Source organism: Symphalangus syndactylus, chromosome 7, assembly GCF_028878055.3.
Source record: "Symphalangus syndactylus isolate Jambi chromosome 7, NHGRI_mSymSyn1-v2.1_pri, whole genome shotgun sequence".
NCBI classification, from domain to species: Eukaryota; Metazoa; Chordata; class Mammalia; order Primates; family Hylobatidae; genus Symphalangus; species Symphalangus syndactylus.
In genome coordinates this window covers 45,996,878-46,023,512 of record NC_072429.2, presented here as the reverse complement: position 1 = coordinate 46,023,512, position 26,635 = coordinate 45,996,878, and the positions used below count along the sequence as shown (strand labels likewise).

The 26,635-nt window shown below is 40.5% G+C and overlaps 1 protein-coding gene across 20 annotated transcripts in view; it reads left to right on the top strand.

Moving 5' to 3' along the window:
- The window catches only part of LOC129486279 (protocadherin alpha-C2), a 223,610-nt gene that overhangs the window by 164,754 nt on the left and 32,221 nt on the right, over positions 1–26,635 (top strand). For 15 of the 20 annotated variants that reach the window (XM_055285945.1, XM_055285947.2, XM_055285941.2 and 12 more), the window contains one exon: positions 25,475–25,533. In XM_055285945.1, coding sequence (XP_055141920.1) covers positions 25,475–25,533 — 59 coding nt within the window. Of the gene's footprint in view, positions 1–12,936; positions 15,910–25,474; positions 25,534–26,635 lie in introns of those variants that run through there. The other 5 variants (XR_008658913.2, XM_055285951.2, XM_055285952.2 and 2 more) reach the window with 3 other exon arrangements.

Sequence of the window (26,635 nt, the reverse complement as noted above, 5' to 3'; positions counted from 1 at the left end):
CTGGGTGCTCCTGTGTTGGGTGCATATATATTTAGGATAGTTAGCTCTTCTTGTTGAATTGATCCCTTTACCATTATGTAATGGCCTTCTTTGTCTCTTTTGATCTTTGTTGGTTTAAAGTCTATTTTGTCAGAGACTAGGATTGCAACCCCTGCCTTTTTTTGTTTTCCATTTGCTTGGTAGATCTTCCTCCATCCCTTTATTTTGAGTCTATATGTGTCTCTGCATGTGAGATGGGTTTCCTGAATACAGCCCACTGAAGGGTCTTGACTCCTTATCCAATTTGCCAGTCTGTGTCTTTTAATTGGAGCATTTAGCCCATTTACATTTAAAGTTAATATTGTTATGTGTGAATTTGATCCTGTCATTATGATGTTAGTTGGTTATTTTGCTCATTAGTTGATGCAGTTTCTTCCTAGCCTCGATGGTCTTTACAATTTGGCATATTTTTGCAGTGGCTGGTACTGGTTGTTCCTTTCCATGTTTAGTGCTTCCTTCAGGTGCTCTTTTAGGGCAGGCCTGGTGGTGACAAAATCACTCAGCATTTGCTTGTCTGTAAAGTATTTTATTTCTCCTTCACTTATGAAGCTTAGTTTGGCTGGATATGAGATTCTGGGTTGAAAATTCTTTTCTTTAAGAATGTTGAATATCGGCCCCCACTCTCTTCTGGCTTGTAGAGTTTCTGCCGAGAGATCAGCTGTTAGTCTGATGGGCTTCCCTTTGTGGGTAATCCGACCTTTCTCTCTGGCCACCCTTAACATTTTTTCCTTCATTTCAACTTTGGTGAATCTGACAATTGTGTGTCTTGGAGTTGCTCTTCTTGAGGAGTATCTTTGTGGCATTCTCTATATTTCCTGAATCTGAATGTTGGCCTGCCTTGCTAGATTGGGGAAGTTCTCCTGGATAATATCTTGCAGAGTGTTTTCCAACTTGATTCCATTCTCCCCGTCACTTTCAGGTACACCAATCAGACGTAGTTTTGGTCTTTTCACATAGTCCCATATTTCTTGGAGGCGTTGTTCATTTCTTTTTATTCTTTTTTCTCTAAACTTCTCTTCTCACTTCATTTCATTCCATCTTCCATCGCTGATACCCTTTCTTCCAGCTGATCGCATCAGCTACTGAGGCTTCTGCAATCTTCACGTAGTTCTCAAAACTTGGCTTTCAGCTCCATCAGCTCCTTTAAGCCCTTCTCTGCATTGATTATCTTAGTTATACATTCATCTATTTTTTTTTCAAAGTTTTTAACTTCTTTGCCATTGGTTTGAATTTCCTCCTGTAGCTCGGAGTAGCTTGATCATCTGAAGCCTTCTTCTCTCAACTCGTCAAAGTCATTCTCTGTCCAGCTTTGTTCCATTGCTGGTGAGGAACTGCATTCCTTTGGAGGAGGAGAGGTGCTCTGCTTTTTAGAATTTCCAGTTTTTCTGCTCTGTTTTTTCCCCATCTTTGTGGTTTTATCTACTTTTGGTCTTTGATGATGGTGATGTACAGATGGGTTTTTGGTGTGGATGTCCTTTCTGTTTGTTAGTTTTCCTTCTACCAGACAGGACCCTCAGCTGCAGCTCTGTTGGAGTTTGCTAGAGGTCCACTCCAGACCCTGTTTTGCTGGGTGTCAGCAGCGGTGGCTGCAGAACAGTGGCTTTTCGTGGACCGCAAATTCAACTGTCTGATTATTCCTCTGGAAGTTTTGTCTCAGAGGAGTACCTGGCTGAGTGAGGTGTCAGTCTGTCCCTACTGGGGGGTGCCTCCCAGTTAGGCTGCTCGGGGGTCAGGGACCCACTTTAGGAGGCAGTCTGCCCGTTCTCAGATCTCCAGCTGTGTGCTGGGAGAACCACTACTCTCTTCAAAGCTGTCAGACAGGGACATTTAAGACCGCAGAGGTTCCTGCTGTCTTTTTGTTTGTCTGTGCCCTGCCCCCAGAGGTGGAGCCTACAGAGGCAGGCAGGCCTCCTTGAGCTGTGATGGGCTCCACCCAGTTCGAGCTTCCTGGCTGCTTTGTTTACCTAAGCAAGCCTGGGCAATGGCGGGCGCCCCTCCCCCAGCCTCGCTGCCACCTTGCAGTTTGATCTCAGACTGCTGTGCTAGCAATCAGCGAGACTCCGTGGGCGTAGGACCCTCCGAGCCAGGTGCAGGACACAATCTCCTGGTGTGCCATTTTCCAAGCCCGTTGGAAAAGCGCAGTATTATGGTGGGAGTGACCCGATTTTCCAGGTGCCGTCTGTTAACCCTTTCTTTGACTAGGAAAGGGAACTCCCTGACCCCTTGCACTTCCCGAGTGAGGCAATGCCTCGCCCTGCTTCAGCTCGCGCATGGTGCACTGCACCGACTGTCCTGCACCCACTGTTTGGCACTCCCTAGTGAGATGAACCTGGTACCTCAGATGGAAATGCAGAAATCACCTGTCTTCTGCGTCACTCACGCTGGGAGCTGTAGACCAGAGCTGTTCCTATTTGGCCATCTTGGCTCCACTCTAACATAGCTTTTTCAAAATCTGTGATGAATGTCAATGGAAGTTTAATAGGAATACCATTGAATCTATAAATTACTTTGAGCAGTATGGCCATAATACTGATTCTTTCTATCCATGAGCATGGAATGTTTCTCTATTTTTTTGTGTCCACTGTGATTTCCTTGAGCAGTGGTTTGACATTCTCCTTGAAGAGGTCCTTTACTTCCCTTGTTAGCTGTATTCCTAGGTATTTTATTCTCTTTGTAGCAATTGTGAATGGGAGTTCATTCATAATTTGGCTCTCTACTTGCTTGTTGTTTGTGTGTAGGAATGCTAGCAATTTTTGCACATTGATTTTGTATCCTGAGACTTTGCTGAAGTCACTTACCAGCTTAAGAAGCTTTTGGGCTGAGACAGTGGGGTTTTCCAGATACAGGATCATGTCATCTGCAAACAAAGATAATTTGATTTCCTCTCTTCCTGTTTGAGTACCCTTTATTTCTTTCTCTTTCCTAATTGCCCTAGCCAGAGTTTCCAATACTATGCTGAATAGGAGTGGTGAAAAAGGGCATCCTTGTCTTGTGCTGGTTTTCAAGGGGAATGCTTCCAGGTTTTGCCCATTCAGTGTGGTATTGGTGTGGGTTGGTCATATATATGGCTCTTATTATTTTGAGGTATGTTCCTTCAATACCTAGTTTATTGAGCATTTTTAACATGAAGTGATGTTGAATTTTATCGAAGGCCTTTTCTGAATCCATTGAGATAATCATGTGGGTTTTGTCTTTAGTTCTGTTTATGTGATGAATTACATTTATTGATTTGCATATGTTGAACCAGCCTTGCATCCCAGGGATGAAGCCTACTTGATTATGGTGGATAAGCTTTTTGATGTGCTGCTGGATTCGGTTTGCCAGTATCTTATTGAGGATTTTTGCACTGATGCTTATCAGGAATATCAGCCAGAAGTTTTCCTTTTTGTTGTATCTCTGCCAGGTTTTGGTATCAGGATGATGCTGACCTTAAATGAGTTAGGGAGGAGTACCTCCTTTCCCATTGTTTGGAATAGCTTCAGAAGAATTGGTACCAGCTCCTCTTTGTACCTCTGATAGAATTCAGCTGTAAATCTGTCTGGTCCTGGGCTTTGCTTGGTTGGTGGGCTATTTATTACTGCTTCAATTTCGAATTTAATATTTTTAAATCTTGGGTTAAATGATTGAATGAATGTGTGGAGAGTTAGATATCAATGAATGCATGTTCTTAAAGGTATAAACTTTAATCCTGCTGGATATAGGATAAAATTTACATTAAAACATTGTAATTAATCAGTCAATTTAAGTAAAATAAATTCAAGGAAGTGGTCTGAATTTCTCAGTGAGCATTTAGATATTTATGGGAGTCATATAAAATAAATTATAAATGTGACTAAGGGCTTTTTATTAAGGAAAATGAAATATTGCTATGGACATGATTCTGGGTGTTTCTTTACTACACTATGAACTAAGAATTTTGGAGACAAATCATAAGGATATAAATTGGTTTATTGATCACCGATTGGGAATATAAATAGGCACGAAAATTTGGTGAAGCATTTTGGCATGTCTACCTAAAATTTAAATATGTAAGCACTAGTCCCCCTTACCTGCAGTTTCGCTTTGAGCAGTTTCAGAAAATAGGTGAGCACAGTACAGTAAGATATTTTGAGAGAGACAGACCACATTCATATAACTTTTATTATAGTGTATTGTTATAATTGTCCTAATTTATATTAGTTATTGTTGTTAATCTTTTACTGTGCCTAATTTATAAATTACACTATATCATAGGTATGTATGTATATGAAAAAACATAGTATATGTAGAATTCTGTATTATCCTTGGTTTCAGACATTCAGTGGGGATCTTAGAAAGTATCCCCTGTGGAAAAGGAGGGACTACTGTACTTTTAACAAAGCACTTCCTAGAATAAACACACAGACATATACATGCACACACTTTCAGAAATGCACTTAAATATTCAATCATGGAGTAAAAATTAATTATGAAATATCTAGACAATGAACATTATGTAGCTTTTATTAAGAAAGAAGCAGAATTATATATACCGACATGAAAGGATGTTCATTATATATGTTAAGTAAAAACTAAGTTCATCATATATGTTAAGTAAAAAAAGTCACAAATTAAGAGAAAGTGTTAATTGATTTGAGAGTTTGTGTATTTTTTTTTCCTATTTTGTGCTGAAAAGCTGAACTTGGCATCAACCAAGGCATATTGTTATCTATGTATCAAGCTAAATAATTTTAAGATCTTTAAGACTATTAATTCAGAGATGCTGTATAAATAGAATCAGTGCCAGATTTTTTGTTTCAATTCTATCAGCCAAGTATACTATGCTTTCTTTGCTTGTGATAGAAAAAAATAGAGAAAAAACACAGAAGCAAAAAGTAAAGTTGTACAATAGTTGTAGAATATGGTTCCATTTTGGTAAAATGTATCAGTGTGTATATTTATATAGCATAGTCAAAAGCCTGGAGTGATATACAATTATCTGTTACTGGTCTAGTCTACAAGGGAATTAGATTTTAATGGACTTTCACTTTCATCACTTTTGACAATTCTGAACCAATTTAATTTGATACAAGAAGTATATATTTTAAATATTATTGAACTTAATTAAAATAAGTTAGAGCTCAAAAAATAAATAAATCACAGGAAGTTCACAATCTGACTTTATCAGGAATGTTGCTATTTTCTTAACAGGTCATCAAACATTATCACTGACGCTTGGAAAGAATGACTTTTTATAATTTGAAAATATCTTTTATTCTTCAACTCCTGCTGGCTTAAAGAACACTAAATCCACATATCCTAGGAGGCATGGCTGTCCAGTACATCCTATGGGTACATTGATTTATGAACCAATAAATGTTTCATACACAGTTGAGATTTTAAATGAGCTTATGATAATTGGATCAAAGGAATACTAGTCCAGCTTGAGAGTACTGCAGAAAACCAATCACAGAAAGCTATGATGAAATTTTAATTATAAAGGATATTGAATATCCTAGAGTGACAACTCTGTTATAATAAATGTAACACTGAATTGGAAAGAGAGAAAGTGAGATTTTTACCCATTTCTGTTTGAAATCAACTTTCTATTTCTAGTAAATTATCAAACCATTCTGTTTTAATTTTTATATCTTAAAGTTATCATTCCAGTGTCTTTGGTTTACTGGGTTTATAAAAGAATTGACCAATAGATATATAATAGATATAGAAAAGTCTGCCTGGGTGTGGTGGCTCATACTTGTAATAATATTATAGTATATTATTATAATTATTCTATTTTATTATTAGTTATTGTTGTTAACCTTTTACTGTACCTAATTTATACATTAAGCTTTATCATGGGTATGTATGTACAGGAAAAAATGCAGTATATATAGAATTCAATATTATCCTTGGTTTCGGACATTCAGCAGGGGTCCGAAGGTGGGCGAGGTGAGCCCACTTTGGGAGGCCAAAGTGGGCAGATTGGTTGACCCCAGGAGTTCAGGACCAGTCTGGGCAACATGGTGAAATGCTGTCTTTGCAAAAAATACAAAAATTATCTGGGCATGATAGTGCATGACTGTGGTCCCAGCTACCCAGGAGGCTGAGGTGGGAGCATCATTGAGCCCGGTGGTTGAAGCTGCAATAAGTTTTGATTATGCTACTGCACTCCAGTGGGACAACTGAGTGAGACCCCGTCTCAAAAAAAAAAGTCACAAATTAAGATAAAGTGTTGATTGATCTGAGAATTTGTGTGTTTTTTTCTATTTTGTGCTGAAAAGCTGAAGTTGGCATCAATCAAGGTATATTGTTATATATGGATCAAACTAAAAAATGTTAAGATCTTTAAGACCATTAATTCAGAGATGCTGTATAAATAGAATCAGCACTAGATTTTTTGTTTCAATTCTATCAGCCAAGTATAATATGCTTTTCTTGCTTGTGATAGAAAAAAAGAGAGAAAAAACACAGAAGCAAAAGAAGAACTTGTAAATCCTTTCTAAATAATTTCAATAAAATGAGCTTTGAAAGGGAAAATTTTTAGATAACATTATCTCATCAAAATGCCTTAAAGTATATTTTAATATTCAGTAAGAACAGTGTATATTAACATGGCTAATTTAGAGGATTTATATTTTACTCACATTATAATGTATTATGCCTATAACTGCTAAAGGAATTATGTAGCAAAATCTATCAAGGAATACACGAGTGGGATTTATATCAGAAAAATCAAAGCCATTTGTAAAGTCTCATTACTTAGGCAGAATATCGTAGGTAGGAGGTAGATGTTACTGAAAGAAGAAGTTGGGATATGAAGTACAAATCTGTTTTGCATCACGATTTTGTTAAGTCCGGCTGTTTATTATTAAAAACATGTACAGAAGATTCAATTGTAGTTTCTAAAAGAGAAAGAAACTTGTAGTTGTGGGAACAATGGTATTCCTCATGAAATACTTAGATATTAATAGCTTGAGACTGATAATACAATTCTTAAGTTAGGGGTTGCATGTGTAGTGGTCAGATGTTATTTCAGAATCTCAAGAAACAGAGCCATGGTAAAAAGAAGCTTCCTGGAGCTTCTGATAAATTCCGTCACCTTTTTGGGACCCAGTTCCTTCATCAGTACCAACCTCATTAGGGTCCTGTGAGGAGTACATGAGGTTAGATATGTACTGAAATAATATGCCAACTCTTAAGTGCCAAGACATTAGGATGCAAGGGGGGGGGGTGCCCAAAAAGTCAACAATTACTTGATACTCTAGATATACGTATGGATAATTTTGAGAAGTAATCCTTCTTACACAGAGGTGTAGGTTTGTTTGTTCCAAGCAGCAAACATAATGGGTATAGGAAAGAGAAACTGTGGCCTTCATATAGACTGAGCTTAGGAAAACAGTTGGAAAACAGTTCAAATTCAAGGTACTTCAACAATATCTAATGTGTTTTTGAAATATATTTTTAAAACCCCTATCCAAATCAATGAATGCTTTGGCTAAAACCTACTTGGTAACGAGGGTGTTCTTTAGTGCCAAATAGTCATCTTATTTTAGTCTGTGGCTAAAATCCCAAGAGTTACAGAGGAGAAATAGGGCCAAACAAGGTTTCTATTAAAATAAGAGGTCCCAAGTGATGAATGGAAACTTGGAACAGGTTTAATGGCAACTATAAGCCAGAAATTAGCTGAAATACACACTAATGAATTTGGGACATATCTTGAGTTTCAGATAGAAAATTGGTACTAAGTTTAGTGAATTAGAAACATAGCTTAACCTAGGCAGTTGCAATTCTTGTTCCAAAAATGCCCAACTTGCTGCTGGACTGGCATGGACACTTGCTACCTCCTTGTTTTGAGTCATTAACAAAATGTTGAATGGGATATCTAGAGTATCAAGTAATTGTTGACTTTTTGGTCACCCAACCCCCTTGCATCCTAATGTCTTGGCACTTAAGAGTTGGCATATTATTTCAGTACATATCTAACCTTATGTACTCCTCACAGGGCCCTAATGAGGTTGGTATTGATGAAGAAACTGGGTCCCAAAAAGGTGACGGAATTTATCAGAAGCTCCAGGAAGCTTCTTTTTGCCATGGCGCTGTTTCTTGAGGTTGATTGACTGTTCCTGCAGCCTTTTTTTTTTTTAATTTTGTTTTGATAAGCATTTATTTTGGCAATGATTCTAGTAAATGAAACTAAAATACCCATATGAAAAACAATCTTAAGTCTATGTGGTTAGTTTGAAGTTACCAGTTTCTAATTAAGCCAGAGTAGTCCTTAGTATGAATGCCTTCATTTCCAAGTGCTCATAAACAATCACTTTAGTTATATTACAGTTTTGAAGGAATTTGTATCAAGCTTAATGGCACTTTTTAAAAGATAGGAAATTGGGTTCTCTAGTCACATCTGTAAGTTCTTTCAGTGCCTTGGAAGATCATTTATCTGGCCACAGATACTTGACTTACTTACATCAGTTTTTTTTTTTTTTTTTTTTTTTTGAGATGGAGTCTCACTCTGTTGCCCAGGCTGGAGTGCAGTGGCATGATCTCAGCTCACTGCAACCTCCACCTCCTGGGTTCACGCCATTCTCCTGCCTCAGCCTCCCGAGTAGCTGGGACTACAGGCACCCACCACCACGCCCAGCTAATTTTTTAATATTTTTTAGTAGAGATGGGGTTTCACCATGTTACCCAGGATGGTCTCGATCTCCTGACCTCGGCCTTGGCCTCCCAAAGTGCTGGGATTACAGGCGTGAGCCACCACACCCGGCCACTAATATCACTTTTATGCTTCCTATCTCCTTATTGATCTTGAGGTTCAAGTTTCACTTAACCATTTTCTTCAATGAAAAAGAATTTTATAATTAAAAAAACCTCAACCTTTAATATTCTATGATTCTTGTTAGGCCATCTCAATTGAGAATACTAATAAAGAAGTAAAACTCCCCCCAATACTGGCTAGTTTGATTTTATCTGTTAATATTACACAATCTGCCCCAAACCTGTCTCTCCCTTTTTATTGTTACTTATCCAAAGATGGCTTGAATCTCTTATGGCTTGAATCTCTTTGTTTATTCTAAGCAATTTTCAGACACCTCAGCCAACTATCAATAATATATTAGTTTTTTAGAACTAAAAACATAGAGGATCTCCCCCTAAAAGCCAATTGTTAATGCCAAATATTTGACTGATATATTTCTTCTGGAGGAAGGGAGATGTGAAAAAATTTAGCCATCAAGTTATGTGAAAACTTTTTCATCTTCCCATCCACTGGATGTTTTATCTGTAAATAATGCTATAATCATATTGGAAAGTATTTTCCTTCTGGGGATGCATGAAGATCAGGAATCCTATTCGTTTTTAACAAGATGGAATTTTTAAAAACTACTTTGGACAACTCTAAACATTAGAGATGACCATTTGTCTCTCTTTTATTATATAACTTGAGCTCAGTTTGTAGAGCAACATAAATACATAAATTAAAAAATGAAAGTTAGATCCTTCCCTATTTGACAGATACTTCTCAATCTCCTCTCCATAAGATATGCTCTATCGCTATATAGGAAATTTTTCTGTAGCAGCTTTTCTTGAGTTTACTAAAAATAAGATCTGAAGAAAATGAAGCAATTAACATTTATTGAGAATCTATAAGGGTTTCTACATTGTGAAGGAGACAGAAATATAAGACATGGCTCCTGCTTTTAGGTTGCTTATAATTAAAGAGATAATATTAAATTATTTGGATGAATTTAAAAATGACACATGCCATCTTACAGATATGCTGTAGACTGTGAAAATGAAAAAAAAAAAAACAAAACTCATGTTTAGAGTAGACACTGTTTCATGGGTTAGGTAGGTTTTCATCTGGACCTTGAAATGTATGTAAGATTTTAAAAGGAGGAGAGAAAATAGGAAGCTGTTTGTATTAGAATTACGCAGATAAATTTGTAAATTTAGTTCTTTTCAAAGAGGTGCTGGGTGCTGTAGATTACAGCATGTTTAGGAACTAACTTCATACTCTGTTGCTAAAGTATTTCTGTGTTTTCTAAAAAGGTAAATCTCTTGTGAGGAAACAAATCTCTTGAAGGAGTTCTCATAACAGAAGTCCCATTTACTTCATGATATAAAAAGGGGCTGTTTTTTGGTTTTGTTCTCAAAATGTAGGATATAGTTCTAGAAGTAATTGGGAAAGCTTAACTTTGTTGCATACGCATCTTCCCTATCATGGTTGATTTCCTATATGGCATAGTTAAATGCGCTTATCTGTGTTTGATATCTAAAGGGCCATGCTACATATGGACTGCCAACTAAGGTTTTATCTGATGATAATAAATTGTTGTATTTCACGACAACAGCAACAACAACAATAATGTACTTAACTAGTCACTGTGCAAATTGCTTTACATACATTTTCTCATGTAATCATAATAATAACCCTATGAGTTTTGCTTACTATTGTTTTCCTTAATTAAAATGAGTAAAGTGAAGCTTAGGTTAAGTAGCATGTCCATAGCCACACAGTTAGTCACTGGCAGGAGTGTGACTGACTCCAAAGTCTATGTTCCTAATTACTGTGTTCTACTTTTTAATAGGGAGTTCTTGAAGGTCCAAGGAAAGGAATGCATAATAGTGTGGTCAAGGCATTAGCGTTAATATTTGTAGAAAGGGTAATTAACAACAGTCTGAGCAATCACATTCTAACAACTAGTAAGGTTGGCAGGAGCCTCAGTATAATGGTGTGAGGAATGAAATCGTTATAGTGCCAAATAGAGTATACCATCTCTTTAGTACAATGTCTTTCAAAACGAGGCTGATTGTGTTGGCTTTATGTTTGACTCCTTAATAATTAAGGCAGTAAATTCTAGTTGGAGCTAAATACATTCTACAGGGCCTAAAACAGCAAAATGGACAACCTGGCAGGTGTCCTTGCTGGAAGATGACAAGAGTGCTGAAAGGAGAGTCCTGGTTTTTCTCCTAAGACATGACATTTGGGGGCTTCCATTAAGAAATCACCAAGCCTCTGCCACTGTAATCTCTTCCTTAAGTGCCTATGATTTTTTCACGGTCACAGGTCTATGCCTGGTCAATACCCAGTGGCCAGGTCTCTGAGCTGTGTGCAGAGATGGCAGGGACTCGGAGGGCTGGGAGGAGATGAGGGGAGGAAAGATCACTTTTCCTGACAACTTACAACTTGATTCCACTTATAAGCCATTTATTTTCAGAAACAAGTAATGGGTGAGGACATAGGCCAGGTCCACAATTTGTGCACTTGAGAGATTAAGGCCTCTGAGATCAAATTACCACAGCAAACTGAGACAGAATTATTGTAGGGATGTTTGGGGAGGATGCAGAGAGAAGAGGAAGAAGCCAGAGACCCAAGAAAGGAGACAGGAATAGATTTTGATGAAAATTGCTTCCTACTCTGTACCCTTGAGGAAACAAAGAGGACAAATAAGAAGCAGCAGTGATAGGAGGAAGCTGGGCGTTTCTCTGGAATAACACTGGCTAGGTAGTAGAGCATTGATAGGAAGTGTGCTTGGTCGGTGGAACGAAGGGATGTGCTAGTTCAGGCCTTTGAATTCTGGGTGTCAGGATCACAACCTTGGCTCCTTTAATCGTCCCCTCTAGGAGGGAAGCATACCAATGTCAGGTCTCACTCTGACTTTGTTCCAGTCCATAGCTAGAAAATGACCCATAGAGGAAGATCTACGGATGAGAGAATACTGGGAGATGAAGAGAAAGGACGTTTTAGTGAGTGCTTTTTTTGCACATGAGGCAATAGATTTCAAATTCCTGTGGAAGAAATGTGAGAACCTGGGAAGAGTGAATATACAGAACTGAGCAGCAGAGGCAATGACACAGCATGGAAAGATTTCCTCTGATCCTTCTGCCTTCTCTTTTACTGAAGTGAATTTGTTGTCTCTGCATTGCCTCTATAGCAGTACAAGAGGAAACTTGGGGACACAGAAGAACAGAAGTCTAAGGAGTCTTATATTTAAGGAAGATAAGCTGCAGTCATTGAAATTGCTGGTTATTGTAAGATAAATCCCAGACTCCCACATTTTGCTTAATGACAGCAGATTTTTTTTTTTAACTGCAAAGCATTAATGGAATCCAAATTCCAGCCTGGCTTAGGAGATCAACAGTAACGCTCTTGATTTAATGGTTTTGCAGACTCTTGAAGACATTGTCATCCATTAAAGAAAAAATTTTAAATCACTCTTGAAAGAAAATGTCTTGGGTGATAAATGAAAAAGATTTGAAGCAAGATCAGAAAAAGCTTGAGAGAAGAATCTCTTTAAAAATTTTACCAGATTTTCCCCACTGTCGCCAAAATGGGTCAAATAATAGATTTGCCTACAGCTTCATGGAGACTATTTTTTTAAACAGAGCATTTTAAACATTTAAATATTGGCTATTTGCCAAGGCACACACTGAAAGTAAGGGCCACTTGGCCGAGAGCAGAATTGAGTCTTGGATCCCAGGATGCTGGTTTGAGGCTTGCTCCCGGAAAGAGGGCAGCATTTGCCATCCCCCTCCGTTTGCCCTAGGAGTTGAGCACTTTTTGCAGTACTTAAGAGCGTCCAGGGAAGATGTGGGAGTCAGGTGAATAGTTCCCATCGCCAGTAACCCCAGAGCGCCTCCCCCTGCGTTGTTTCCTTTTAATGTTAGATCCGCCGCCCGGGTGCCCATACTTAGCTAAGGCCCCTCAGTTTATTTTCCTGAATTGCGCTCGGAAGTCTTTTCCTGGGGAACTGATAGCCAGACTTCTAGGGGCTTGACTGCTTTTCCCAGACTAATCTCCTTAAAGACCCGTTAAGCAGGGGAGAGACGGTGGAGACTGGATGAACTGGACAGTGGGGGTAGGGAGAAAGGGAGTGGCCGTGTTCCTGCGGTCCGCTGGGATCCGGCAGGTCCAGGGTGAAGGAGATGGGACTGGAGAGGCTGAGCAGTCCGGGTTCGCCGTCCGCCACTTCGGCGCGGAATCAGAGCAGGACTTGCTGAGCCCTCCTACCCCTCCCTTTCCCCCTCCCCCTCTGTCTCCCCTTCTGCTTCCTTTTCCCTCCCCCTGGAGCGGTAGCGGCAGCAGCAGCAGGAAGCCGAGCCCGGTTGAGCGACTCGGAGGCGAGCGGAGGAGCTGGAATATGGGGAGTCAGCGAGGGCGGTGGGGCCAGGAGCCCTTGGGAGGGCCTACGGAGGGAGCGGCCCCAGGCGTTTGCTAGAGCGTGAGCGGTGGGGGAGCGGGCGCAGGGTGGCACGAGCGGAGGCGGGGCCCGGGCGTGGAGCACGGCTGGGGAAGCTGCCGCCTCCGGCCCTGCCCGGCTGCCTCCGCCGCGGCCAGTGGCTATGGAGCAGGCGGGCACCAGACCTGCGGCGACAGAGCATCCACGGCTCCGGCGGCCCATGCGCTGGCTGCTGCTACTGCCTCTCCTGCTGCTGTTGCTGCTGCTGCTACCGGGCCCAGCGGCCTCCCAGCTGCGATACTCCGTGCCAGAGGAGCAGGCACCCGGCGCGCTCGTGGGCAACGTGGCTCGCGCGCTGGGGCTCGAGCTGCGGCGCTTGGGGCCGGGTTGCTTGCGCATCAACCATCTGGGTGCGCCCAGTCCGCGCTACCTGGAGCTGGACCTGACGAGTGGAGCGCTCTTCGTCAACGAGCGCATTGATAGGGAGGCGCTGTGTGAGCAGCGGCCTCGCTGCCTGCTCAGCTTGGAAGTGCTGGCGCACAACCCCGTGGCGGTGAGCGCCGTTGAGGTGGAAATATTGGACATCAACGACAACTCACCGCGTTTCCCGCGGCCCAACTACCAGCTTCAGGTAAGCGAATCGGTGGCGCCTGGAGCGCGCTTTCACATAGAGAGTGCGCAGGACCCTGACGTGGGCGCCAACTCAGTACAGACCTATGAGCTCAGCCCCAGCGAGCACTTCGAGCTGGACCTTAAGCCCCTGCAGGAGAACAGTAAAGTGCTTGAGCTGGTGCTGCGTAAGGGCCTAGACCGGGAGCAGGCAGCCTTGCACCACCTGGTTCTCACAGCCGTGGATGGGGGCATCCCAGCCCGCTCGGGTACGGCACAGATCTCTGTGCGTGTCCTGGACACTAACGACAACTCTCCTGCCTTTGACCAGTCCACTTATCGCGTCCAGCTACGGGAGGACTCACCCCCAGGCACATTGGTGGTGAAACTGAATGCCTCAGACCCGGATGAGGGCTCCAATGGTGAGCTCAGGTACTCCTTGAGCAGCTACACGTCGGACCGGGAGAGGCAGCTCTTCAGCATAGATGCCAGTACTGGGGAAGTGCGAGTAATTGGGGGGCTGGATTATGAGGAAGCCTCCTCCTACCAGATCTATGTGCAGGCGACTGACCGGGGTCCAGTGCCCATGGCAGGTCACTGCAAGGTGCTGGTGGACATCGTGGACGTGAATGACAATGCCCCAGAAGTGGTGCTCACGGACCTGTATAGCCCAGTGCCTGAGAATGCTACACCCAACACAATTGTGGCAGTTCTCAGTGTCAATGACCAAGACTCAGGCCCCAACCGGAAAGTGAGCCTGGGTCTGGAGGCCACACTGCCTTTCCGACTGAATGGCTTTGGAAACTCCTATACACTGGTGGTGAGTGGCCCACTGGACCGAGAGCAGGTGGCTGTCTACAACATCACGGTGACAGCCACTGATGGGGGAATACCACAGCTCACATCCCAGCGGACACTGAAGGTTGAGATCTCTGACATCAATGACAATCCACCAAGCTTCCTGGAGGACTCCTATTCCATCTACATACAGGAGAACAATTTGCCAGGTGTGTTGCTCTGTACTGTGCAAGCCACAGACCCAGATGAAAAGGAGAATGCAGAGGTGACCTACTCCCTTCTGGAGAGGGAGATTCAAGGGCTGCCAGTCACCTCCTATGTCTCCATTAACAGTGCCAGTGGCAGCCTTTATGCTGTCAACTCCTTTGACTATGAGAAGTTTCGGGAGTTCTTTGTGACTGTGGAGGCTCAGGACAAGGGGAGCCCACCACTGAGCAGCACCGTGACTGCCAACGTGTATGTGGTGGACATGAATGACCATGCCCCTCACATTCTGTACCCTACCTCAACCAACTCGTCAGCAGCCTTCGAGATGGTGCCTCGAACTGCCCCTGCTGGCTACCTGGTCACCAAAGTCATAGCCATGGACTCAGACTCTGGGCAAAATGCTTGGCTTTTTTACCATCTAGCCCAGACTTCTGACCTGGACCTCTTTAAAGTAGAGCTGCACACAGGAGAAATTAGGACTACCAGGAAGATGGGAGATGAGAGTGGTAGCACTTTCAACCTGACTGTGGTAGTCCGAGATAATGGAGAGCCATCACTATCAGCCTCTGTGGCTGTTACGGTAGCTGTGGTGGATAGGGTTTCCAAAATCCTCCCTGACACTCAGAGACACATTAAGAGCCCTCGGACATACTCTGAAATTACCCTTTATCTAATAATAGCATTAAGCACAGTGTCTTTTATATTTCTTTTGACAATCATCATTTTGAGCATCATCAAGTGCTACCACTACACTGCGTATGGCACTGCATGCTGTGGAGGCTTCTGTGGAGTAAGGGAAAGGTCCCCTGCAGAACTTTACAAACAGGCCAACAACAATATTGATGCCAGGATACCGCATGGCCTCAAAGTGCAGCCTCACTTCATTGAAGTTCGAGGGAATGGCTCTCTCACCAAGACCTACTGCTACAAGGCCTGTCTGACAGCAGGCTCAGGGAGTGACACTTTCATGTTTTACAATACAGGGGCCCAGACAGGACCAGGGCCTTCGGGAGCCCAAGCAGCAGTGACTGACAGCAGGAACCTCACAGGCCAAAGTGGTCAGAGTGCTGGGAACCTGATTATTCTCAAAAACGAGGCTGTTTCTCAAAATGAGGTGAGATAGTGGTCAGGGGGTCTTCCACAAACTCGTGCATTTGTTACACATCCCCCAATATCCTGTGGTTGGCTTTATTGAGTCATTAACACTGACAAGAGTTATGTGGTAAACTGAGTATATACAGTATCCACAATTTGATCATAATCTGCTATTTCCTCTCTAGAAAAATAGCACTAAAGAATTGTTTTATTTTTCATTTTCAGAGGCATGAAGACTTGTCCATAAAATTGCTTGAGAAGTGAGGATTAGTCTTAATATTTAATGCTAAAACACAGATTTATAGAGAAACAGAACAGGCCTTGGAATAGGGATTATGTTTTAGGGAGTAATGTTATGAGACTCAAGGAGAAGTGGCCTCTGCTGTATCATCTACAGGGAAATTTTTCTTTTGAAATCCCATATAAGTAATGTTTCTTAAAAAGCTCTGAGGCCTCTAGGGGCTATCATAGTCACCACTATATGCTGTCTCTGTTTATACTCTGGACTGTCTACAGTGGAAATTATCTAGTTAATATTTCTGGTACTTGCACTGAACCTATGTGATAGGATCCTCTGGAAATGCATGTCACAAGTGATAAAGCTGTAGTATTTAGACATCATACTGAAGCTACAGTTTGCTTTGGCTGTATGATGTGGCAACTCTTCTGTAGGGGGCTGTCAGAGGGAGTGGATGATGGTAAGGCAGAGAGATTAAGTACCAATTTGTCTGGTTGGTCCAGGGAGGTATTAGAATGAGTGGATTAGGGGTGTGGGGGGATGGTGAAGACCAAGACAAGCTGGGATTAGAAGGAAGAGAAGGGAAAAATAATTCTCCCAGTAGTCACCTTTCTTGGCATACTCTGAATTCATTGTAAGAGGATTTCCCTGAATTTAGCTTAAATGCAGCCTGTAATCTTCTGATTTTCTGTTGACAGTTTCTATGGTTTTGATGAGATGTAAAGTAGCCTTTTCAAGTCCTTCATGTCTTTAAGTTAAATGACAGTACTTCCAAAGCATGCATTCATTTTCTGGATCTAAAATTTGATTTGCTGTGGCTTCAAAAGGCTGGCTTGGAAAGTGGATGGCTTACCCTACAGTAAGGTGTAGAGGCAGGTATTAGTATATGCACTAGTTTTGAGATTTAAGTAGGTATAAGGCCAGCTTGTTCATTATTATGAAGAATGTACATAAATTATTAGAAAGTACATGAATATGTGTGTGTTTGTGTTGTGTGTTTGTCTCCATATGTATGCTTGAAATAACAGAGATATGCTTTGTGATACTTAAAACTTAGATTTCAGAAGCCAAAATTTTGTCCCATAAATAGTGAATTGTTATCTTTCCAAATAACTACTTTGTAGAAAGGGCTTTTAGAGCTACTACACAATGTGTGAACAATATTTGTCTCTACCCTATTTTTTGCAATATATTTTCATTGACATATTGCTGTATTGTATGTAATATCCATATTGTCACATTTCAAGTTCGTGGTAATCTTGAGGAGTGTAGTTCCCATTCCTGATTGAGAGTAGATTTTTCTCATGGACATTTCAGATAGATTTATTCATTTATCAGAAGTGGCTGGTGTTAGTCAATGCTGAGTAACCACGGGAGGCAGATTGCAGATTAAGAAAAACGGGGGAAAATATCAAAGAGTTTCCAGAATTCTTTAGATCGTAGCATTTGAAAGCACGTAAAAGGGTTTAGCTTTCAATAAGGTTACTGTAGACATTTGCTTAACAAATTCCTGTGAAGCACTTTGGGATTGGGGTGGGCTGTAGGTGGTGAAGAGGCATGAACAAGTCAGGCCAGGCTCAGCTTTGCCACCAGCTGTGAGCTAGAAGCTCAGAGAAAAGACACTTACCTTCCCTCTCCTGACTCAAAGCTTGGGGCAATTTGATACATAAACTATTTCTGTCTTACACTGACCTGTATGTTAATATGTACTTTGGTACACAAACATTTAATCTAGGGAGAAAATTATTTCAGAAAGTGCTTGCTTTTGGGAGATTTTGCCAGGAGAATGCATGATTTTAATAAACGCAAATTTCTGCCAGGCGCTTTTGGAAATCCAGTGAAGAGCCCCAAGATCTACAGCTCCAGAAAATTTTTGCAGTTATAGGGAGAGAGTGAGTCACATTGTTACAGTGTGGCAAGATAGGAACAAAAGTCACTCAGTTCTGAAAGTCATCATTGCCAGATCAACCTGTTAAATTCCCATGTTGGGCTTTCTTTTTTTCCTACCTAGTTACTACAGGTGGCAGGAGAGTCCTGGGGTACAATTAGTACCATGTGCCCACATTAAGAGTAGATGGGAATAGAGAGGAAGAGTAAGGGAATTTGTACTCACTAACAACCCTGCTATATAGATATATGTATATCATACATATATACATACATATATCTCATATTATTGAATCTTGAATATTATTCAAGGTTATTCAATATATTGAATATTATAATATTGAATATATATATGATTTCATTACCTGCAAGTCATGTGTTAAATATTTGTTAACATCTAGCATATGAGGAAATAAGCTCAGGGAGGTTAGGTAATATACACAGCCACACTGCTAGTGTTATTTTAAGTTGTATCCATCTGACTCCAGAAACTTTTTTTCAATATTATAAGTAGACAGAATTTCCAATGTTTATACTCCCTTTGATATGGGATATTCAGTCATTTAAGCTATCACTAATTTAGCTAGTCATATATATTAACTGCTTTTGGAAAAAGAGTAATTTCTTGCATAGAAGCAGGCAACAAATGGGAATATCAGTAAGTTACTACTTTTTTTTTTTTTGAGATGGGGTCTTGGCCTGTCACCCAGGCTGGAGTATAGTGGTGTGAATATGGCTCACTGCAGCCTCAACCTTCTGGGCTCAAGCAATCCTCACACCTCAGCCTCCTGAGTAGCTTGGACCATAGATGTGCACCACCATGTCTGGCTAGTTTTTAGTTTATTTTTTTTTTTTTGGAAGAGATGGGGTCTCACTATGTTGCACATGCTGTTAATATATTTGTATTTGTTTGTTTGCTTCACTATTGGCAAAGCCTGTTGAGATCTTTTATTTTTATTATTTCACTGATTTTTCTCTTGTTGCTTATTAAACATCAGCATTTAACCCCAGACTCTAGTCTGTTGGTAGATTTTACCCCCAGTGAGCTTATTTAATGAATCACTTGTGCAGTGAGGATTCTGAAGTAACTATTTGGCAATAGAGCAGAATTTCTCTTTGGAAATTTCTGAACTTGATACTGAATGTTGTTGGCACTCCTTTCAGAGTCTCCATAAAAAGAAACCAAAATTTTTTTTTTTTTTGAGACGGAGTCTCACTCTGTTGCCAGGCTGGAGTGCAGTGGCGTAATCCTGGCTCAGTGCAACCTCCACCTCCCAGGTTCAAGCGATTCTCCTGCCTCAGCCTCATGAGTAGCTGAGATTACAGGCACGTGCCACCATGCCCTGCTAATTTTTGTATTTTTAGTAGAGATGGGGTTTCACCATGTTGTCCAGGATGGTCTCGATCTCTTGACCTTGTGATCCACCTGCCTTGGCCTCCCAAAGTGCTGGGATTACAGGTGTGAGCCACCACACCCGGCAAAGGAAACCAAATCTTAAGGTAGATTCTGTGCATTTGTGGTCGTGGTGTTGTGTTTGCTAATGAGTCACTTTGAGTACTCTGGTAGATTTGTCCAACAGCGTCTCAGTGGGCCCAGTTGGCACAACATGTAGAAATTACAAAAGAGTAGCAGAGATGAATTAAGTTTGCATTCACTTTCACTTATTTTAAAGCAATTTGTAGTCACCAAACCTTCAGTTATTTGTGCCACTATGTGTGCATATTCACCCTAATTCCAGATATAGTGACCTGAAAGAGTTAATTCTTCTTTCAGTGGCACCTACTTTTATTTCCCCCAGCACTGACTTTTCTATCTGGTGACTCTATCCTGGAACAGAGTTTACACTAGGTGTAAAGTGACATAGTAGTGAATTTATAAAAATTGCACAATGGTCAGAATAGACAAAGAAATCATATCTATGAACTTCCACTCCAGTTTTTCATCCTCTGATGGTCACTTTATAATGACTGGGGCTGTTTTAGTTGGCAAATTTCATATTGGTCACAGGACTGTTCTTCTGAGAAAGTTTATTTTCTTTGGTCTGATGATACAATAATTTATTTCAATTACCTCTTTCCTCAATTTTTCTACAGACTGTTGAGCCAGATGGAATTATGGCTGAGCTCTTCTCTGTCTCTTTATCTTATACACATTCTGACTGAAGAAGAAATCTATTTATTGTAGCTTGAATGTCATTGGCCTACTGTTTCCTTCTGACCCAGGAGTGAGCGATCACATGGGCATCTGGTCTAACTCAGAACACTCTGCAGGGACACAGCCTGGCATATTATACGTTGCCTATTGGCATGCTGTCTACTTGACAGAATAGCAAAGTCAGTTCTGGATACTTGCCTTGGTTGCCTACCATTTTTTGCTCTCAATGAGAGGTCAGAATAATGTCAATTTGCAAATGTTTGAGGAAACATTCCTGTCACCAAACCCAGAGGTTTAGCTGAATATGATGGCATTTTACAGGTGTCTTTAAATGTGGCTTTTACAGAACTTCACCTGGATCAATGTTTTGTGCATGTGATAATATGGCTATAAATTTAGCTTATTCATATGATAATATTTGGAGCAGTATAATCTGTAACCATGACTTCATAAATCAAAGGTCAAAAGGATTCTCTTGCAGTGTTTTAAATCTGCTAACCTGAAAATTATACAAGGGTTTTTCTTTCAAGAATTTTAACTTGACAAATTCAAAGGAATATCCAACATTGCAAAGGTACAGAGAAATCTTAGTTCCTTGGCATATAAGCACCATCAGTTCCCTTCTGGCCTTCCAGGGTCAGAACTCTGGGCTCCAAGGAGGTACAACTGTGAGTGAGAGAGTAGCTGCTGTGCTAGCAGTCTATGCATCCAGAACTAAACAGACCTAGCACTTTCTGTTGCACTGGAACCCATTAGGTATGTTCTAAAGTTATGTTTATTTTACTTTCCTGGTCTGTAAATTAGCATTTTAAATGACTACATTCAGAGGAAAGTATTCCACACAGAATTCTGAAATTTATTAGCTTTTTGTTTTGTTTTATTTTAGTTTTTTTGAGACGGAGTTTTGCTTTTGTTGCCCAGGCTGGAGTGCAATGGCATGATCTTGGCTCACTGCAACCTCTGCCTCCAGGGTTCAAGCGATTCTCCTGCCTCAGCCTCCCGAGTAGCTGAGATTACAGGCATGCGCCACCACGCCTGGCTAATTTTGTATTTTTGGGTTTCACCATGTTGTTCAAACTGGTCTCGAACTCCTGACCTCAAGTCACCTCTCCACCTTGGCCTCCCAAAGTGCTGGGATTACAGGTGTGAGCCACTGCGCCCAGCCCTCATTTTGATATGCTAGAAGACCAATATGCAACATAATGATTATTTTAAATGTTATATTCCCTTTTGCCTTAATGAGCAACAGTCTATGTATCCCTTTTCTGATGCTTTGTAACAAATTACCACAAGTAAGTTGTGTAAAACACCACCTATTTGTTATCTCACAGTCCTGTACCATGTGGCTGAGTTGACTGCTCAGGTAGTCTCAAGGCTGCAATGAACACAGCTGGGCTGTGTTCTCCTTTGCAGGCTCTTAGGAAGAATCTATTATTGAGCTCATTCAGACTGTTGGCAGAATCCAGTTGTTTGGGGACTGAGATCTCTGTTTTCCTACTTGCTATCGGCCTGGGGTCACTCTTAGTTCCTAGAGAACCGAGGACTCAGGACTCCTGTCCCATGGTCTGCTCCATCTTCATGGCTGGCACTGGAGAATCTTCCCTCACATGGAATCCCTCTTATGCTTCAGATCTCTCTGATTTCTGTCTCTGACCTCTAGACCCAGATTTAAAGAGCTCATGTGATTATGTCAGTCCCACCCGGATGATCTCCCTTTCTTAAAGCCAACTGTGCTACGTAACATAATGTAATCATGGGAATAAGATCCATCACAATCACAGTCTTGGAGATTATTCAGGATGTGCACACCAGGATATAGGGATCTTGGGGCCATCTTGGAATTCTGCCTATCAGTTTATATCAATGTTCATAAAATAGCACTATGCAAAATCTGCAGTGAATATATTCTTAATACAGTCCTATTAGGAAGGAAAAGGAGATATTATATGCAGTCTCATGTCCCAGAGGGCAATTTATTGGTGTCTTCCACATGGATTTCCATGGTACGAAGATAGCATATTATTTCATTGAGTAGTTGTGTGAGTTTATTAATAAAATAGGGTATTTTAAACTTATTTTACTTTAAATCTTAGAAGAGGTGATTCATCCTTCTGTAGCTCAAATATCCTGTTATAAATCACAAATAATACCATTACAAGATAAATTAAATCATTTTTATAATTTTAATAGGAACTGAAGTGTATTCTTATTCTTCAGTAATACTACATCACCCATATGGACTACCTAATTGAATTTTTCCACATATGGAGTTTTGTGACCATTATTCTACCAAAAGACTAACCTTTGAAGCAATAGGACATATTGGAGTTCTTCACCAATAGAAAGTAAGCATAGTCCTGGGAGGTACCATCTAAGTATTAAAGAACTAAACAATCACATTATTTCAACTGTGATTGAAATTGTGATAGTAATATATGTCTTACTGTGTCAGATACATCAGTAGTCAACCTTTCAACTTGAATTTTTCCAAGTTTAATCAAGTTCTGGATGAAACTCATGTGCATTTCATTACTTTTAGTTTTGTATTGTTTTAAATCAATATCCTGGAAACTCAGAAGTAAAAAAGAGAAAGAAGAAAAATATATGTCATTTCATGTAAATTTATTTAAAACACAGACTTTTGGCCAGGCACAGTGGCTCAAGCCTGTAATCCCAGCACTTTGGGAGGCCGAGGAGGGTTGATTGCCTGAGGTCAGGTGTTCAAGACCAGCCTGGCCAACATGGTGAAACCCCATCTCTACTAAAATTTAAAAAATTAGCCAGGTATGGTAGCGGGTGCCTGTAATCCCAGCTACTAGGGAGGCTGGGGAAGAAGAATTGCTTGAACCCGGGAGGCAGAGGTTGCAGGGAGCCAAGATTGTGCCACTGCACACCAGCCTAAATGACAAAGTAAGACCCTGTCTCATAAATAAACAAATATAAATAAAACACAGACTTTTGTGTTAAGGGGACCTAAACATGACTGTCAGCTGAACTCAGCAATCAGGCAAGTAATTTAATCTCTCTAAAGTTCAGATGTCTCATTTTTGCAATTTAAGTACAATAATGTTGACTGTGCATTATAGTTCATTTATTTAAACACATTTTAAAAACCTCCCAAATGCCAGAAGCCTGCTAGACTCTGACTATATAGCTATGCTTTTATGAATATCTGAAGATATGCATGTGATTAATGAGCAAAACAGATATAATTCCTTTCATAGAGTTTACTGTCTGACAAAGAAAGAATTAGGATACATGCAACAGTATGTAATAAAGTGCAAAATCTAGTACTGTGTAGCTACTTAAAACATATTATATGCTTTCTTCCTTTCCTTTTCCCTGCCTGATATTACTGCCATAAGAAATCTTGTAACTGTGATTCTGTCAAATGAATCTGAGAAGGATGTTGTTGCTGATGGACTAGTATAGAAAATGGCAGCATGACAAATTAAATGTGTCACTGGGGAAGTGAGATTGTATAATGAACTGAGTTTCCTGGTCAGTCCTGCTAGAACTGTGCCTTTCAGCAAAATGAGTTTGGTGATTTCATTCCAAAGATCAAGTTGCAGCAATTTTCATCATGAATGTTACCCAATCATAGAAAAATTGGCAACATTTCTCAGCAGATGTTACAGTCTTTCTCAAAGGAAGATTCTCTCAGCTGACAAGCTAACGATAGTGCTCCTGATGGCGAGGGGAGAGATGGTGATGATGATTGATTGATTACAAGTATTTCAGTCATATTTCCAGGTTTATAAAATGATTTGCAAACATTTTCTTTTGTTCCCTCTAACACCGCTAGTAGATAATGGAAACTCCTTTGATTTGGTCTGTAGATAATTTTATGCTATGTTATATGGAATATCCATAGCGTTTTGTGAACTTGAAAACAAAGGAGGAAGCAGCTTGCATATGCATATCTTGCTAGCAGATTGGTAGAATAGAGAGAGCAGTTAGCATGTGAGGACCATTGAGGTAAAGTATCCCAGAGTTGTAACTTTTTCTGGGCCTTGACTTTGGCTAATTCTCTGCATGCCGAATATTATGTAGCCATCCACAAATCTTTCTGAATATTGAGATGGTGATCATTTCCCTCCTGGGTGTTATGAAGAAATGTGTTTATTAAATACTTTGCATCCCTTAAAGGAACTATATGAGTGATAGGAATAAGAATTATTGACAGTTTGGAATGGTCTATTGATATTACTATGGCTTTGTTTCTACCAAATATGATAAGTATAATGTAGAGGAAAATACAAAATACAACTTTTATCCCCCATTTTTTTCATTCAACTATACCTCAATATTCAGTGACAGGGCCACCTTAATCTCCACCCATGAAAACGCATCTAGAGGAATGTCACAAGTTTTTCACAGTGACATTTTTGCTTACTGATACAAGACAGTGGTGGTAACTGATGATGTCCCAGAGATTTCTGAGTAGCTTCTAACCAGCGCGTATCTTTAAGTCTTTAGGTGCCCGTATTTTCCTCTTTGTTCTCCCCCTTCAGACTGAGTTTGTAGAGAGAGGGCAACAGATCTTTTCAATACACAACTAATGCAAAATGTATAGGTTTTTCTTGGATTTCAGCTACTCCCTGTTAAACAATCAGAGCTTAGTGAACAGTGATTCAGTGAGGAGGGAAAGCACTCAGGAAGGAGCAGGAACAAGTACAAGTTTATGGAAAGGATTAGGTAGCAAAACAAGGTCAAACTCTGCCAATAGTTTGTTTTCCTCTCCCTACTATCCCTCTTCAATCAGCAAAGAGACTGTTATCAGTTGCTGGTGTTATGACTGGGCACATCCCCCCGGGTCAAATATGCTGCAGTCTGCAAAGCCAGCAGCAGATTGCAGTCCTCTGCAGTTCAGCCAGGCCAGCAGAACTTGTGTAGCCATGTGCCCTGTTATAGTTGTAATACTGAATTGGGAATGTTCCCTTAATGGGGCACTTGAGGGCAAAAGCAGTGAAAGCTTTTCCTTTCTCAAAACAGACTGTTCTTCCCATAGTGTTTTAAGAACACAGACATGTATTGGGCAAGGCAAAGCCAAAGCTGGCCTTTACAAGATTATTAAATCTGGTCTTCCAGGGTATCTAATCTGTGTGAGGACCCTGATGAACTAATTTTCTTCTAAAGTGCTATATATGTAGATATCATCGTAGAGTTACACATGAAATGGCTCATTCAATACTTTTTTTAGATGCCTGGAAATATTTAAGGGAGTAACTAATCAATTAGCAGCATCCCTGGGAGAACATTGTCTTGTCATTTTAACAGAAAACTCTCTTTGTGATTTTGCAGCCACGACAGCCCAACCCTGACTGGCGTTACTCTGCCTCCCTGAGAGCAGGCATGCACAGGTATGTATTTCCCTCATCGTTCACTCAGAAGTAACCTTAACTTGGTAACAGATAAACTGCATCTCCATAGACCAGAAGCAGCTGTCAAAACTAAAAAGCTTTAGGTACTTTGCCAAGAAAATGCAATTATTTTGTCCCCATGTCTATTCCTTGAAAGATCGCAAATGGTCAGTGCCAGATGCTTATCAAGTGCTGGCATATGAGTCCTCTGTAAAATCACAGAAATAGGCTGCTGTGTATTTTCTCCCATCAAAACTTCTACAGGGAAGTAATTTCAACCTCCTTCATCCCTCTCTACCTATGCTTTCTTTTCCTCCTTTAAAAACTGTAATTAATACTCATGCTTTGAGACTTGGATACATTGTGCAATGTATACATACGTGTTGTCTACCTTTTTTTTTTTTAATCTCACATTGGCTATTACATCCTATTACCCTCAATAATTGATTGCTATTGTTGTTTATGTTCACACCTATTAGAGCCTCGTCATCTTTCCCATCTGTTGCTCTTATTGTCATCAATGACATGGGTTCTTCAGAGGATGAGGCATGTAAAGGGCCTTTACTGGGTATCTGGACACCAAATCTAGCTTACTTTAAATTAACCTAGAGTAACAGTATTAGTCTAAGACTCAGATTAAATATAATTTTGCTTTCTCTACTTTGTCTCTCTGACAGTAATTGATTAACTACCATTATTTCTGGAGGTGATCTAGTATCCATGCCATGGGGCCAAATAAAAGATTGATTATTTGCGAATGTCTTTGGAAACCAGATGGGAAGGACCAAGAAACAAATGATCACAACTACCAAAAGGATTTAATTTTAAAGAAGAAATGATCTTCAAACTTAAGCCCCTCAAAATATCTGGGCAACTATCAAGTGAATATTCACCAAACCTAGATCAGTTCCTAAAGAGAAAGCCTACAAAGTATGTGTAGAGTTAATGTGAAATTAGTTTTAGCCCATTAAAATGCATTAGATTGAAATAAATTAACATACTCTCAAGCATTACAAATGAGCAGAAATCATTACATTGGGTGCTATTTCTGATTCAGAAGCAATCAGTGAAGGGCTGAAGATTAGTAGTTGGCTTGGTAAGA